The following is a 15,675-nucleotide window of genomic DNA, read 5'->3' as shown; positions in this document are numbered from 1 at the left end:
CTCATCATCACTGGTCATTAGAGAAATGCAGATCAAAACCACAATGAGATACTATCTCACAACAGTTAGAATGGCGATCATTAAAAAGTCAGGAAACAACAGATGCTGGAGAGGATGTGGGGAAATAGGAATACTTTTACACTCTTGGTGGGAGTGTAAATTAGTTCAACCATTGTGGAAGATAGTGTGGTGATTCCTCAAGGATCTGGAACCAGAAATACCATTTGACCCAGGAATCCCATTACTGGGTATATACTCAAAGAATTATAAATCATTCTACTATAAAGACACATGCACAGGTATGTTTATTGTAGCACTATTTACAACAGCAAAGACTTGGAACCAACCCAAATGCCCATCAATGATAGACTGGATAAAGAAAATGTGGCACATATATACCACAGAATACTATGCAGCCATAAAAAAGAATGAGTTCATGTCCTTTGCAGGCACATGGATCAATCTGGAAATCATCATTCTCAGCAAACTAACACAGGAACAGAAAACCAAACACCACCTATTCTCAATCATAAGTTGGAGTTGAACAATGAGAACACATGGACACAGGGAGGGGAACACCACACCGGGGCCTATCAGGGGATGGGGGACAAGGGGAGGGAGAGCATCAGGACAAATATGTAATGCATGCAGGGCTTAAAACCTAGATGATGGGTTGATGGGTGCAGCTAACCACCATGGCACATGTACACCTATGTAAAAACCTGCACGTTCCGCACATGTCTCCCAGAACTTAAAGTATAATAAAAAAGAATAATTAAAAAAAAAATCATTTGTCTACTGCCACAATCCCTGGCCCTGCCTGGTGTTGAAATGCCATGATGATGTCTCAGACTTATAGGACTCTTTCTTGGAACTCAAGTATTTCATCTTCTGCCTAGAACTGAATTCCATTGTAAGGTTATTGTACTTGCTACAAACCTAAGAGTCTTTTTCACTCACACCCTCAGTATATATGTAGAGAATTTTAGCTTCCTAATAAATCATTTAAAATTAGTGCTGGGATTACAAGTGTGAGCCACCACACCCGGCCAGTGATTTTTATTCTAACTCCTATACAAATTCACATTTACAGGATCATAGTAGCCTAAGGAATTCAAAACAGTGAAATACCACTGCATTCTACTGTACAACAAATACCTATGCCATTACATAATTTATTATAGGTGAATGTACCTGTTCCTCCTAATGGGGGATGGAGCTTCTAAACCATTTCAGATACAGGGCTACATTCCAAAAATATATACTTCAATCCAGTGTTGGATAAGAGCCTAAATGTTGGATAATATCCTAAATGTTCCCTCAAATAAGAGGGAATTTACATTCTCAAGCCTCCAGATTTCCTGAACAAATAATTCAATGAGTAGATATTCTAGTTAGAAACAACCATATCAGCTAAACAGGTCCCTTCTTCCCTAAAGTGTTTTATGTACTTTGAAGAAGTCATACATGAAAGAAAAGTCAATGTACGGTTAAGATTTAATGTAAGAAACACTGTCTATTACTAGGTAAATATAGCTAAATACAGTTAAAACTTATTCTAAATCTCTAAATTATTATTCCTGTGATTATGCAAACATAAAATAAATCAAATTCTACTAAGTTTAAAGCTTTTTGAAAGTATGGAAGCAAAACAGCTAATTTTACTAAATAAACTATCAAGCCCCATTTAACTGAAGTTATTGCAGCTACTTATTGAGAACTTCCCACATGCTAGGCTGGGTAGATACTTTATGTCATCCAATCTTCCAAGTGACCCCATGCCCCTCTTTTACAGGTGGGGACTAAGGTTAATTATTTCAGTCATTTATTCAATTTATTCATTCATCCTTTTTTTTTTTTTTTTTTTTTTTGAGACGGAGTCTCGCTCTGTCCCCAGGCTGGAGTGCAGTGGTGCGATCTCAGCTCACTGCAAGTTCCGCCTCCCAGGTGCATGCTATTCTCCTGCCTCAGCCTCCCGAGTAGCTGGGACTACAGGCGCCTGCCACCACGCCCAGATAATTTTTTGTATTTTTAGTAGAGACGGGGTTTCACCATGTTAGCCAGGATGGTCTCAATCTCCTGACCTCGTGATTCGCCCGCCTCGGCCTCCCAAAGTGCTGGGATTACAGGCGTGAGCCACCGCGCCTGGCTCATTCATCCTACTGAAAACTAATGTTTGAGCTCCCTGTATGTATTAGGCCCTTCGGTGCTGGAAATACAATGGTGGGCAAAACCAGACTTGGATTCCAGCCCTCATGGACCTTAAAATACAGTGAAAGAGACAGTTATTAATGAAACAATCACAATTACATGTATAGTTGCACCGGAGAAGGTCATGAGAAAAAAAGGTGGGATTTCACCTAGTCAGAGAAGTTAGAAAAACCTTTCCTGAGAATATGACAACAGGGATTTGAAAGATAAGTAGGCCATCGTGGGCAACATTGTGAGAACTGTCTCTACAAAAAAAAAAAAGTTAATTAGCCAGGCATGGCGGTGGTGCATGCCTGTGGTCTCAGCTACTCAGGAGTCTGAATTAGGAGGACTGCTTGAGCCCAGAAGTTCAAGGCTGCAGTGAGCCAGGATAGGACTACTGCATTCCAGCCTGGGTGACATAGCAAGACCCTGTCTAAAAAAAAGAAAGAAAGAGAATGAAAAGAGAAAGATAAATAAGAGTTAATAAAGCAAATAAGGTTAATAAGAAAAGTGCATCAGGGAATAGCATGTAATAAGGCCCTGTTGCAGGAGAGAGGTGCTTCTGAGCAACTAAAAAGTAGCCTTCATAATTGCAGGGTAGAAAGCAAGAGAGTGTGTAAAAACAGAAAGAAAAGAAAAGAGAAGAGAACTGGTGTAACAGGAGTCTGGTGAGGGAAAACAGCCAGACCAGAGTAGGACCTTGAAGTTGTTTGAAAGACTTGGATCTTTACCTAGAAAGTAATGTGAAGCCAGGGGAGAATCTAAGCAACAGGCAATTGTGATCAGATTCACCCAAAGTGGTCTAGATTGCATCCAAATCCAGCTCTCTTGAACTACCAAAGTCTCTGGAACCTATTATGATATCAAAAGTTAAATCTTGAGCATCTTTTTCTATTAGCAACTACAGTTTAAAAAAAGAAAATAATGATTTTGAAAATCTAATTTCTTTTTCTTTTTTCTTTCTTTTTTTTTTTTTTGAGACAGAGTGTCTCTCTGTCACCTAGGCTGGAGTACAGTGGCAGGATCTCGGCTCAATGCAACCTCTGCCTCCTGCATTCAAGCAATTCTGCCTCAGCCTCCCAAGTACCTGGGACTGCAGATGTGTACCACCATGCCTGGCTAATTTTTGCATTTTTAGTAGAGACGGGGTTTCACCATGTTGGCCAGGCTGGTCTTGAACTCCTGACCTCAGGTGATCCATCCTCCTCAGCCTCCCAAAGTGCTGGGATTACAAGCATGAAGCACTGTGCCCAGACTGAAGATCTAATTTTTAATTCTGCTCATATATTTATTTTAACACATTTTAGGATATAATGCAAGAAGGTCTCTGTGGTGTAAAATGAGGGTGAGAAGAATACTTACGAAAAGTGCAAGGGGATTTCTCACATACAACATGAACGGCAAACTGTCCACTAATTGACGGCTTCCTTGAGCTATTTTTAAAATGTGTTCTTGAAAGTTAACAGACTGCTAACTTCTTATTTGAAATTACAGTTTAACACTTAATTTTAATTATTAATATAGTCATATCTTTCAAAGTAAAAAGTTTACTTTTACCTACATTCTTTATCCACCCATCATCATCCTCTTTGCTAATTTCTTTGTTATATAGTTTAAAACTAGATGTTCCCTACAGCTTTATTTCCAGTTACCTAACATTTCCATAAAGATTTATTTGTAATTTAATAAGTATTTAATATTTCACCTATTAAAAGTCATAGCCCTGGCTAGACGCAGTGGCTCATGCCTGTAATCCCAGCACTTTGGGAGGCCAAGGTGGGTGGATCACTTGAGGTCAAGAGTTCAAGACCAGCCTGGCCAATATAGTGAAACCCACCTCTAGAAAAAATACAAAAATTAGCCGGACATGGTGACAGGCTAATAGGTAGCCTGTAGTCCCAGCTACTCAGGAGGCTGAGGCAAGAGAATCACTTGAACCCAGGAAGCAGAGGTTGCAGTGAGCTATGATTGTGCCACTGTAATCTAGCCTGGGCGACAAAGCAAAACTCTGTCTCAAAAAACAAAACAAAACAAAATAATCATAGCCTTAACAAACTTGTTTCAGTCACTTTCTAATAATTATGCAAAACACAATGGTAATTTCTAGAACAGCAGTATGACTTAAGTTCTGCCATTAAAGAATTCAAAAACTGTGAATTTCCTTTAACAAAATTAAGACTTTAAAATATTATCTTATTTTAATCATACTTTTCTTTTCTTTTTTTTTTTTTAGATGGAATTTCACTCTTGTTTCCCAGGCTGGAGTGCAATGGCATGATCTTGGCTCACCGCAACCTCCGCCTGCCAGGTTCTAGCGATTCTCCTGCCTCAGCCTCCTGAGTAGCTGGGATTACAGGCATGCGCCACCACGCCCAGCTAATTTTTGTATTTTTAGTAGAGACGGGGTTTCACCATGTTGGTCAGGCTGGTCTCGAACTCCCGACCTTAGAGGATCCACCCACCTTGGCCTCCCAAAGTGCTGGGATTACAGGTGTCAGCCACCACACCCGGCCTAATTATACTTCTTAATTTCATTCATTCATTGAAAAGCGTTTATTGAGTGTCTAGTGTCTACAGAGATCGGAGTGAGTGCTTTCTTTTTTTAAGAATGAAATGCTGGGCTGGGCACAGTGGCTCACTCCTGTAAGCCACTGTAAGCTACTTTGGGAGGCTGACACAGAATGATCATTTGAGCCTAGGAATTCAGGACCAGCCTGGGCAACATAATAAGACCTCATGTCTACTAACAATTTTAAAAATTAGCTTGGCGTGGTGGCATGTGACTGTAGTCCCAGCTACTTGTGAGGCTGCGGTGGGAGGATCCCTTGAGCCAGGGAGGTCAAGGTTGCAGTGAGCCATGACCACACCACTGCACATCAGCCTGGGTAACAGAGTGAGACCTGTCAAAAAAAAAAAAAAAAAAAAAAAAAAAAAGAGAGAGAGAGCAAAGAAAAGAAAAGAAAAGAAAATGAATGAGAGAGTGAAGAATCTTCCTGTTTCAATTCCAGGTTCCAAAGAAGTCCAAGGCAGCCTTGATATATAGTCTCCAGATCCTTGGAGCAGTCTATCCTTTAAAGTTCCATCCAACACAATATGCACAAACAAAGCTGTTTCTACCTACCCCACAATATTCTCAAATGATTCTCTGTAACTTCAAAACACTTCCGTCCAAAGGAACAAACAAACTAAATCTGCATGCAATCATAGTCCGTTTACCAAACTGAACAATTTTGGACTTGATCTGTTAGCGGAGGTTAATTCCGAGCTGGCCGGCAGCCCTGATACTGTGTGGCATCTGCACAGTAAGAATGGCTTAAGTGGAATCTGTTGAACTACATCTTTCTTAGAGAACAGGTTGAACTTCCTATGCCCTTTTGACCAAGTGTCCACATAATAGGAAGTATAAAAGCAAAACCCTCCAACTATTCAGGGGCTAAAATCTTCCAACTGCTACTAATCTTGGCCAGTAATATCCAAATACTAATTTCAATTAATGATTTTTGCTTATATGATCCAGAACATAGGGGATCAAATGTTAAAAACAAACAAAAACAAATAAACCCAGGGCTATTCAGGGAAATGCAGTGAAAGAATGCAATGTCCTCACTGATTAGGTTTTCTCTGCACACATCAGTCCTACAAAGAAGTTTAATCTTCAAACCAAAGGATAAATAAATTGAAAAAAATAATGAGAAAAATCGTGTTGGCCAGTAGAGAAGTTCTGTTTCTGCCTTGCTATAGAACTTCAGTTCACATCAGACCTTGCATAAACTGTAGTCATAATGTGCATGCATCTCACAGGAGTATTCATTAATTAACCAGTAAAAATCACCAGGTGGATCCCAGTTGAATACAAGGCCTCCGGAAAAAACCAGACCCGCAGGAGCCTGGAGCTCAAGGTCGACTCTGCAACACCACCCCTCTTACCCTGAGAGAACCCCAGAGCTTTCCCCCAGTTTAGTTAGGGATAAAGAATATATCTCCAAAGAAGGTTAGATCCAGAGATAACTGTTTCCAGTCCTTCAAGCAATCTAGATAAGAACTCAAGTGGTCTATTTTGAATTCCTTTGCATCTTTTGTTACAGCCACTCCCAATTCCCTTCTAGAGGCATTATCAACAGAATTTGGGAAATTCAAAAGTGAAATGACTAGAGTCACAGTTGTCAAAACAAAAGGTCCATCATTACAAAACCCTTTCTCTCAGGAAGGTCCCTGAAGAGGCCATGCATAGACTAATTTTACTATTGCAACTGGGCTGTTAGGAGAGATAATGGTTGAAAGCCCCAAATTGTTAGTCGTGGAAGCAGCACACACTGTTACATTCTGTGCCATCTTCAAATAGATTGCCTTGGTAATAGAACTAACAAACTAACCAAATAGCTATTCATTCTTTTTCTCAAGAATGTGTGATATCATTGCAATATATCAGTACTAGGACTAAACCTATTAAGGCCAAGTGGTTTGTTCAATCCCAGAAAAACGAGCTACAGTTGCTAAAACATGCACTCTCCCGTTACTACAACATAAATTCAAAGCTTACACCAGCCAGCAAGTGCAATCTTACAAATATCTCACTTCAACTCACTCAACACACCTACTAGCAAAGAAGCATGTCTATTGATGCCTTCAACCAAAGATTGGAAAAAACAAAATGCACATATTTTATGTACTGTCTCATTGAAAAAAGTTGAGATTATAGTTGTAAAATGAAGTAATTATAAATAAATGAACACAGAATATAAAATGAAGCCAGAGATGACAGATCCCAAGTGTGTGACCAGAGTCCTATTTAACGACAAGTACTAGGAAGGTATGTTACTTGGTGAGTATTAGAAACTTGGGGCCAAGCGTGGTGGCTCATGCCTGTAATCTCAGCACTTTGGGAGGCCAAGGTGGGTGGACCGCTTGAGGTCAGGAGTTCGAGACCAGCCTAGCCAACATGGTGAAACCCCATCTCTACTAAAAAATTACAAAAAATCAGCCGGGCTTGGTGGCGGATACTTGTAATCCCCGCTACTTGGGAGACTGAGGTAGGAGAATCGCTTGAACCCGGGAGGCGGAGGCTGCAGTGAGCCAAGATCGCACCATTGCACTCCACCCTGGGTAATAAGAGGGAAACTCCGTCTCAAAAAAGAAAGAAAGAAAGAAACTTAGAAGTGAGTTATTGGTGCAGCATGGATTTCTGCATTTTCCAGAATTAGATTCTGTATTTTCCAGCATTAGGCAAATGGCAACACCTATTCATGTGTCAGAGTTGTCTCTCTAGAACGTTCCACAACACAGTTGAAAACAGGTTTGTGTGTGTGTGTGTGTAGTGTTAAGTTTTGCCTTACATTCTATCATACTTCTGAAAGTATCTTCCAAAATTAGTCTCAGTTATAATTTTGGAATGTAACATGAGAATCAGTTTGGGGACACATTACAATAGCTGCACTAGACATTTCATTGTGCATGCATCATACATACACAAAAACATAGTTCCTCTTTTGGATTATAATTCTCTAAACTTTGGAGGCACAATATAGTAGCTTGATACTCTTCAGTCTCTGAAAAAGAGTAACAGTTGCAGTAATTAATATAAAGACTAAGGAGTAAATTAGAAAGAATCCAAAGGGTTCTTGTGTTTATCTTGAACTTAAGTTACAGGTTAAATGTTTTCCCAGTCAGCAAACTGGAGATTGTGAGGAAAGGGGGTGGGAGGAAGAGCTAGATGACATGAGATTCTTTACAGCTCATGGAAGATAAGATATAAATTTCTAGATTTTCCCCTATTAACTCCATAAAAATATAAGGTTCTCTAAACAGCTGGAAGTTCCTGATCTAAATTCCATTGCATGCTTTGATCCCTAACGATGTGTCTTCGCAAAGTTCCTGCAGCGCTGGGAGACAAGCAAGGCACAGATGTCTCCTAAAAAGCCGCCATCGAGTGCAGGAGTTTGAAGAGGCGAAGCGACGGCGTTGCTTTCACCTGCTCTGCTCGAGAGACTTGCTGGCCGCACACCGGCAGCACGTTCCTGCCTAGCCTTTCACAACCAGGCTTTGACCCTCCCAAGCAGACAGGAGGGAAAGCTATCTTCTGTGTCGTTTATATTAATATCTTTGTATTCATTTTAAACCAGCCGGCCTAATGCACACACGTTTTGGAAGGTAACCCAGCCTGTCCGCGTCGTGTCCCGGAGAAGAAAGCAGCCTTAGCCCCGCGCCGGGCGGGCGCCCCCTGGTGGCCAGAGGGGCCGCGAGCGCAGCGGCGCCTGCATTCACCGCCGGCTCAATGGATTCGGGCGTCCGGCGAGCGGCTGTGGCCAGAGAGGCCCAGCTGTTTTGCGCCCGCAGTCCCGGGACGCTCGGGAGCAGGCCGTTGTAGCCTCGTCCACCCTCACCTTAGGGGTCGGGGGACGTAGGCCAGCGCCCGGAAATAACGCATGCCACTTCCCTTGCCATCTCTGGTTCCAAATCCCTAGAGAAAGAGGAGAGCCCTAGAGAAACATGGAGAAGTCAGGGTGAGACCGCAGCGAGGCAGAGAGCGCGCTGGGGACATTCTAGAGCAGGAGCTCAGAAGAAGGCAGCTAGTTCCAGGGTAGCTGCAAATGGATTGGGTTAAAGCTGGACGAGTGAAGCACCATGTTTTCCTAACACTGCTTTCAAGAACACCCCGCATGGGGCAAGATCGCAGGTGCTATTCGGGAATTTTGACCGTACAAGCAGGTACTTCCCTGTAAAGTAAAAGCATTCTGTAAGTCGCTCGACAGAATGCAATATTAGGCGTGTGTATGCGCAAGTTTTAATTTTCCACTGGTGCTCCCACGTGAAGGCACATTTCTTAGTAAATGAACGGCAGCTAGGACAGTGCATATGTATGCATTTTCTATCTTTATTTTTTTTTTTTTTGTAAATGGGAAAGAATAGTACACCTTCAACATGGACAACAGAATCTTGAGAAATGTTCTAGGTGGCAAGAAAAGTGGGAAATGAAGGATGACTTTTAGTTAAGGGAAGAAGGAAATCTGCAGTGAGCCAACCCTTCCCTCCCCCCCGCCCCCCCATTTCGGAAACCCATGCTGTCGCCCTGAGTAATCATGTTCCTGTCTATTAATGAATTAAGTTAAAAGGCTTAGACTGTAGACTTTAGCTATTGCATGAAGCAAAATAGTAAGGAAGCTCTTCAAAAAGCCTCCATTCATAGATAACCCCCCTTAAAAATGAAATTCTAATAAACGGAAAAACTACAAGTCGACACAATCAAAAGCAAATCCCAGCAAGAGCAGAAGGTACTTGAAACTCGAATCTGCATTCCGTTCCTCCCGTACAAGGCTCGGCGGTGGGGGAGGCGGTTTGTGCTGGTGCCTGGTGTATAATCGGGTTAATCCAGTAGACAAAGAATAAACCAATAGCCCTCCCACCTCACTTCCCGCTCCCCTTCCCCTCCCCCTTCTTCTCCCCCTGCTCCAGCCCCCGTCACCCGCTCCGCAAAGGGGAACAGAAAAGGGGAGAGGTAGACTTGAAATGGATTCTGGATAAAGTCTTAAAACCTGCAACTTGTTTTTCATGCTAACACTGCGTGGCCCGGATTAGTCTTAAATGTTCATTCCCCTTTCCTGGTGGCAAGGAGAAAGTTCCCTAAGTCAGCTCGAGCCTCTGGCTCGTCCTCATTGCCTCTGGGCAAACCTTAAGGTCAGTGTTTCCTTGAAACTAGATAAACTGACCCTGCAGTGCCCAGCCCGGCCCCGCGGGCGCCCCGCGTGACGGCGCTCGGGCGGCAGGACCGGCCTGGGGACGCGCGGGGCGGCGCGGTTGCCCTTTTGAATGCCTCCTGCGGCTCGGAGCGCTGGCGGGCGCTGGAGTGTGAGTGAATGTAGCCCCGCGGAGCCAATGAGCTGGGACCGGATGCGATATATCCTCTGGGACAACAACTGCTCTGTTCCGCCTCGGATCCACATGACGCCATTTACTGCTGCCGCGGCCGCCGCAGAGCTCCCTGCCTCCTCCGGAAAGGCGAGGGCGCAGGCCAACGGCGAGCCCCCCCCCGGGCGGGCCCCAGACCCTCCTCCTCCTCCTCCTCCTCCTCCTCCTCCTCTTCCTCCTCCTCCGCACCCACCGCCCCCGCCTCGGCCTCGCTGCCTCGCCTCCACAACGCCCAGTCTGCACAGCCGAGAGCTGCGCGCCGCAGCGCTAGCGGAGGAGAGGGGCCGGCGGAGCGCGCAGCGCCCAGGCCCCCGCGCCCGCCCGGCCCGGCCCGGCCCGCGCCCCCGCGCCGCCTCCGCTACGACGCGGCCCCGGCCGCACCACTTGGCGATCTGGCTTTAGGTTCTCCGTAAGGCCGTTTTCTTTTCCCATTCGCTCATCTGCCAGGAAAAGGGACTTGCCGTTGGCGCTTCGGCCTCTTGTTCATTGAGAAAAAAGAGGAAATACTCCGCGTGCGCTTGTAGAAGGGGGGTCGTCTCCAGCCCCGAACCCCGGAGTGTTCATCAGCGGGGAATTTGGCTCCGAATTCTCTTTTTTTCTCCCGCCGATTGCTCGGAAGTTGGTCTGAAGCAGAGGTTGGAAAGGAAAAAAGTTTGCATCGAGACTGGATTTATTTGCACATCGCAGAAAGAAGAGAATCCAAGGGAGAGGGGTTGGTGCAAAGCCGCGATCACGGTGAGGCACGTTTGGCTCTTCCTCTCCTGGCGCCGCGGCCGGCGCGTTGTGGGCAACATGGAGTAGGTGCAGCCGGACCAGGAGTTGGGTCCGTCTCTCCCCGAGCCTCCCTTTCTCAAATCCCGCAGGGTCTTCGCGAGGATCCGGGGCGCTCCCCGCGGACCTGCCTCGCCCGGGGCTTGGGCTCGGCCTGCCTCTGCGGGGACTTCTGTATGCACCCCGTGCAGTGTCCCCGACAGGCGACCCCGCGCGCCCGCGCTCTAGGGGGTTGGGACGGAGGACAGCTAGCCTGAAGTCTGCTCCCAGCCGTGCACTGGCCGCGAATTCGGCGCTGAGAGCGGGAGAGGGAGAGAAAAACACTTGTATTTTCCAGGTTGCCTTTGCAGGCGACCGCATTTCTAACCTGTTCCTCCTCTTGGTGGAAGGCAAAGTCCAGGGAGAGGCTGCCCTAGGCGGGGCGCTGGTGGGGCTGGGGGACACAGGTTGCCCGCCTCGGGGGCAGGAGACCCCCAGGGTGAGAAAAAGGCAGGGTGCCGGGTGGAGGGAGTGCCCACCTCTGCACCGTGTGGTCGGTCTAGCCCGGAGCGGGTGGGAGCGTCGCCTTGCCTGGCGCCGGGTCTCTGCGGTTCGGAAGTGCAGCTCTCTCTCTTCCGTTCTTCGTGGTCAGCCTGGGTCACACTTATTTTATTTTTGGAAGCTCGGGCTGACCCAGCGCAGGAAGAAAGTCATCAAGCGGTCGCGATCATTTTCCATTACCTGAAAGTAGGTGGCAAAAGAGGCAATTTTTTATTTCCTTTTGTTGTTGTTGTTGCTGTGTTTTAATTTGGATTCTTGTGTGTTTTTTACAAAGCAGTTTCTGTGTCCGTTTGCCCCACCCTAGAGCTGAAGTTCTTTTCCCCTAATCCTCAGTCTGATCACACACTGTTCTTAATGGGGGTTTCAAAGCACTTTCAAAGGGGAGGGGGGACTGGGAAAGAGAAGAGGGGCGGAGGTAGGGAGTCCAGCTTCGAAGAAGGAGGCCAGGGATCGGATCGGCAGAAATCACTTAAAAAATAAAAACAAAAAAGCCCCCTTTTATTTCAAAGATGCTACTTTGACTGCAAGCAAATCTGTACCGAAAGTTTACAGCTCCGGGAGCTGGGTCCTGCGCGCCCGGAGTGAGCAGTGGGACCCTGGAAAATGCCCTTTTTAAAAAAAGCCATTTTTCTTTCACTTTAAGAAATATGATATCTTTTTTTTTTTCTCTCGACCCAAAAGGAGATAGGCGTGTGCAGATTACAGGCAATGCCCCCTTCGGTCAGTGCAGCGTGGAGTCGCTGTGTGTGCGTGGGTTGGACTTGTGCGTCCTGGCTGCGTGTCTCAGGCAGGGCTTTCGTGCTCGCAGTGTCGGGGTGGGAAACCTGTGCCGGATGTCCGAGGGGCTTTGCAGAAAGCCTGGCAGTGGGCGGCGTGACCTCTGCCTGGGGGCGGAGTGGCTCCTTGGGGCTGGAAGGCAGTTCTTTTGAGTTGGGGGAGATCTTAGCTGGGGAGAGGGAGGCGGGGGAAGTGTGCTCCTGCATTTCGTGACACGTACCCTTCGGAGGCGCCCGTGGCCCCCGCCTGTCTGAGTCTGGGGATCGTAAGCAGGGGGGCAGCCTGGCCCATGGACAGCGTCAGTCCGCCTGGAGAAACTCCCCTGGGGATCGGCTGTGTCCCACCTGCTGGGGACGGTGTTGGGGCACAGAGAGGCGATAAACTAAGTGAAAGCAAAGGGCAGCGTTGTCTTCTGCCATTCTTTTGGAGGTGAGGAGATCCGGTTTCCAGCACTGCCTTGCTCCGAATTGGGAGACGTTTGTCACCTGCCTTGTTCGCTGTGGCCTCTATTCTAAAGAGCGGAGATCGGATAAAGGTCCACTTTTGCCTGTTTTATACTTTTTATTGTCATATAGGCTTGGGAAAGGGGGTGATCGTTTTGAAATTGAAGAAGGACTGCAGTTTAAGGAATTCCTTGACAGAATGCTAGATACGAAATGTGACATTTGAATTTTTAAAACGCTTTTCTGGTTATTATCACTTCGTTGGTGTTCTCAATTAGCAGGGAGAACAACCTTTTAGCTGCAGAATCTAAGGTGGTGTTCTAGGCTATCAGACTGTAAAATACTTAATTCTTAAGTTGTTGAGAAGTTGAAAATAAATTCTTGTCTTCTTGTTGTTAAGTTTGCTTTAATGTGTTTCTGGCACCTAATAGGATTTGATTTGCTTTTAGTTCTATAACTTTGTGCTACTATACAATTAATAAAAAATGGCATGATTGTTGTAGAATTTGGGTATTTACTTTTTTGCATGCCATATTCATTCTACCTGGTTTGAAAAAGTTACAGAATGCCGTATACGTCACAGTTAAAGTGTTTGATGTAAAAGTAAAAATTAAGAACCAAGAAAGAATCTTCTAGGTTGCATTATTAACGCTTAAGGCAAAAATGACTATGACAAATGGAAACCTATTTCAAATTTTGAAAGGATTTTCAACTTTTGAAAACATTGGTAGCAGTGTTATATTCCAGCAATACTTCCTTGCGATTTTTACGTTGAACCTGAACCTTACAAATTGTATGTTTCTTTGAATAAGGAATTCTTACTTAAGTGACTCAAAGATCAGCTTTGTATTGTTGTACATCACAGGATTACAGAATTGTCAGTAGCCCGCCGTAATTTTTACTTTTGGGTACATGCGTTGTTGATCATATGGCTAATACCTCCCTACTGCCATTCCATTTCAAATCCTGTTTCTCTAGGGAAAGTGGGAAGTGAGGAGTCAATTCAGGTGGGTGGAGAGTGGGAAGTATCTTAGAGTATCAACCGTTCTTTCCTCTTGGCTTCCTCAGGAGTTCAGATGTGTTCTAAGCCTGCTGGAGTGACCACACTTCCAAGACCTGATGGAGGCCAGAGCTCAGAGTGGCAACGGGTCGCAGCCCTTGCTGCAGACGCCCCGTGACGGTGGCAGACAGCGTGGGGAGCCCGACCCCAGAGACGCCCTCACCCAGCAGGTACATGTCTTGTCTCTGGATCAGATCAGAGCCATCCGAAACACCAATGAGTACACAGAGGGGCCTACTGTCGTCCCAAGACCTGGGCTCAAGCCTGCTCCTCGCCCCTCCACTCAGCACAAACACGAGAGACTCCACGGTCTGCCTGAGCACCGCCAGCCTCCTAGGCTCCAGCACTCGCAGGTCCATTCTTCTGCACGAGCCCCTCTGTCCAGATCCATAAGCACGGTCAGCTCAGGGTCGCGGAGCAGTACGAGGACAAGTACCAGCAGCAGCTCCTCTGAACAGAGACTGCTAGGATCATCCTTCTCCTCCGGGCCTGTTGCTGATGGGATAATCCGGGTGCAACCCAAATCTGAGCTCAAGCCAGGTGAGCTTAAGCCACTGAGCAAGGAAGATTTGGGCCTGCACGCCTACAGGTGTGAGGACTGTGGCAAGTGCAAATGTAAGGAGTGCACCTACCCAAGGCCTCTGCCATCAGACTGGATCTGCGACAAGCAGTGCCTTTGCTCGGCCCAGAACGTGATTGACTATGGGACTTGTGTATGCTGTGTGAAAGGTCTCTTCTATCACTGTTCTAATGATGATGAGGACAACTGTGCTGACAACCCATGTTCTTGCAGCCAGTCTCACTGTTGTACACGATGGTCAGCCATGGGTGTCATGTCCCTCTTTTTGCCTTGTTTATGGTGTTACCTTCCAGCCAAGGGTTGCCTTAAATTGTGCCAGGGGTGTTATGACCGGGTTAACAGGCCTGGTTGCCGCTGTAAAAACTCAAACACAGTTTGCTGCAAAGTTCCCACTGTCCCCCCTAGGAACTTTGAAAAACCAACATAGCATCATTAATCAGGAATATTACAGTAATGAGGATTTTTTCTTTCTTTTTTTAATACACATATGCAACCAACTAAACAGTTATAATCTTGGCACTGTTAATAGAAAGTTGGGATAGTCTTTGCTGTTTGCGGTGAAATGCTTTTTGTTCATGTGCCGTTTTAACTGATATGCTTGTTAGAACTCAGCTAATGGAGCTCAAAGTATGAGATACAGAACTTGGTGACCCATGTATTGCATAAGCTAAAGCAACACAGACACTCCTAGGCAAAGTTTTTGTTTGTGAATAGTACTTGCAAAACTTGTAAATTAGCAGATGACTTTTTTCCATTGTTTTCTCCAGAGAGAATGTGCTATATTTTTGTATATACAATAATATTTGCAACTGTGAAAAACAAGTTGTGCCACATTACATGGCACAGACACAAAATATTATACTAATATGTTGTACATTCGGAAGAATGTGAATCAATCAGTATGTTTTTAGATTGTATTTTGCCTTACAGAAAGCCTTTATTGTAAGACTCTGATTTCCCTTTGGACTTCATGTATATTGTACAGTTACAGTAAAATTCAACCTTTATTTTCTAATTTTTTCAACATATTGTTTAGTGTAAAGAATATTTATTTGAAGTTTTATTATTTTATAAAAAAGAATATTTATTTTAAGAGGCATCTTACAAATTTTGCCCCTTTTATGAGGATGTGATAGTTGCTGCAAATGAGGGGTTACAGATGCATATGTCCAATATAAAATAGAAAATATATTAACGTTTGAAATTAAACTGAGCTGTTTTGTCTTCTTTTATCTTTTGTTTCTTTCAAGTGTAAGAAACTACATTTTATGTTAAGGGTAACATTTTAATGAAATAGTTAATCACTTGTCTATAGAATTATTTTATGATTGCTGCTTTAAAGTAAGCTGGATTTGATGATTTTTCAGAGACAATTCTAGCAATCAAGAGAACAACATTTAACTTACTAT

At 45.0% G+C, this 15,675-nt stretch overlaps 1 protein-coding gene across 4 annotated transcripts; it reads left to right on the top strand.

Moving 5' to 3' along the window:
* Positions 1-10,329: 10,329 nt before the first annotated feature.
* Positions 10,330-15,475, top strand: SPRY2 (sprouty RTK signaling antagonist 2). Of its 4 annotated transcripts, none has more exons than XM_529573.7 (2): positions 10,330-10,830; positions 13,695-15,475. In XM_529573.7, exon 2 carries the CDS (start codon positions 13,746-13,748, stop codon positions 14,691-14,693), a length of 948 nt encoding a protein of 315 aa, XP_529573.2. In that variant the 5' UTR covers positions 10,330-10,830; positions 13,695-13,745; the 3' UTR covers positions 14,694-15,475. The 4 variants fall into 4 exon arrangements, with proteins under 4 accessions (XP_529573.2, XP_001142950.1, XP_003952460.1 ...); XM_001142950.6 differs by lacking the exon at positions 10,330-10,830 and adding an exon at positions 11,342-11,592; XM_003952411.6 differs by lacking the exon at positions 10,330-10,830 and adding an exon at positions 11,791-12,612.
* The last annotated feature ends 200 nt before the right edge of the window (positions 15,476-15,675 follow it).

This window comes from Pan troglodytes, chromosome 14 (assembly GCF_028858775.2).
Source record: "Pan troglodytes isolate AG18354 chromosome 14, NHGRI_mPanTro3-v2.0_pri, whole genome shotgun sequence".
In the NCBI taxonomy this organism is placed as follows: domain Eukaryota; kingdom Metazoa; phylum Chordata; class Mammalia; order Primates; family Hominidae; genus Pan; species Pan troglodytes.
Note: the sequence above shows the minus strand (reverse complement) of the source record. Positions and strands in the feature narration are given on the sequence as shown.

Bases quoted from the DNA above. Each gene is read 5' to 3' on its own strand.
- SPRY2 (XM_529573.7), top strand. From the start codon at position 13,746: ATGGAGGCCAGAGCTCAGAGTGGCAACGGGTCGCAGCCCTTGCTGCAG.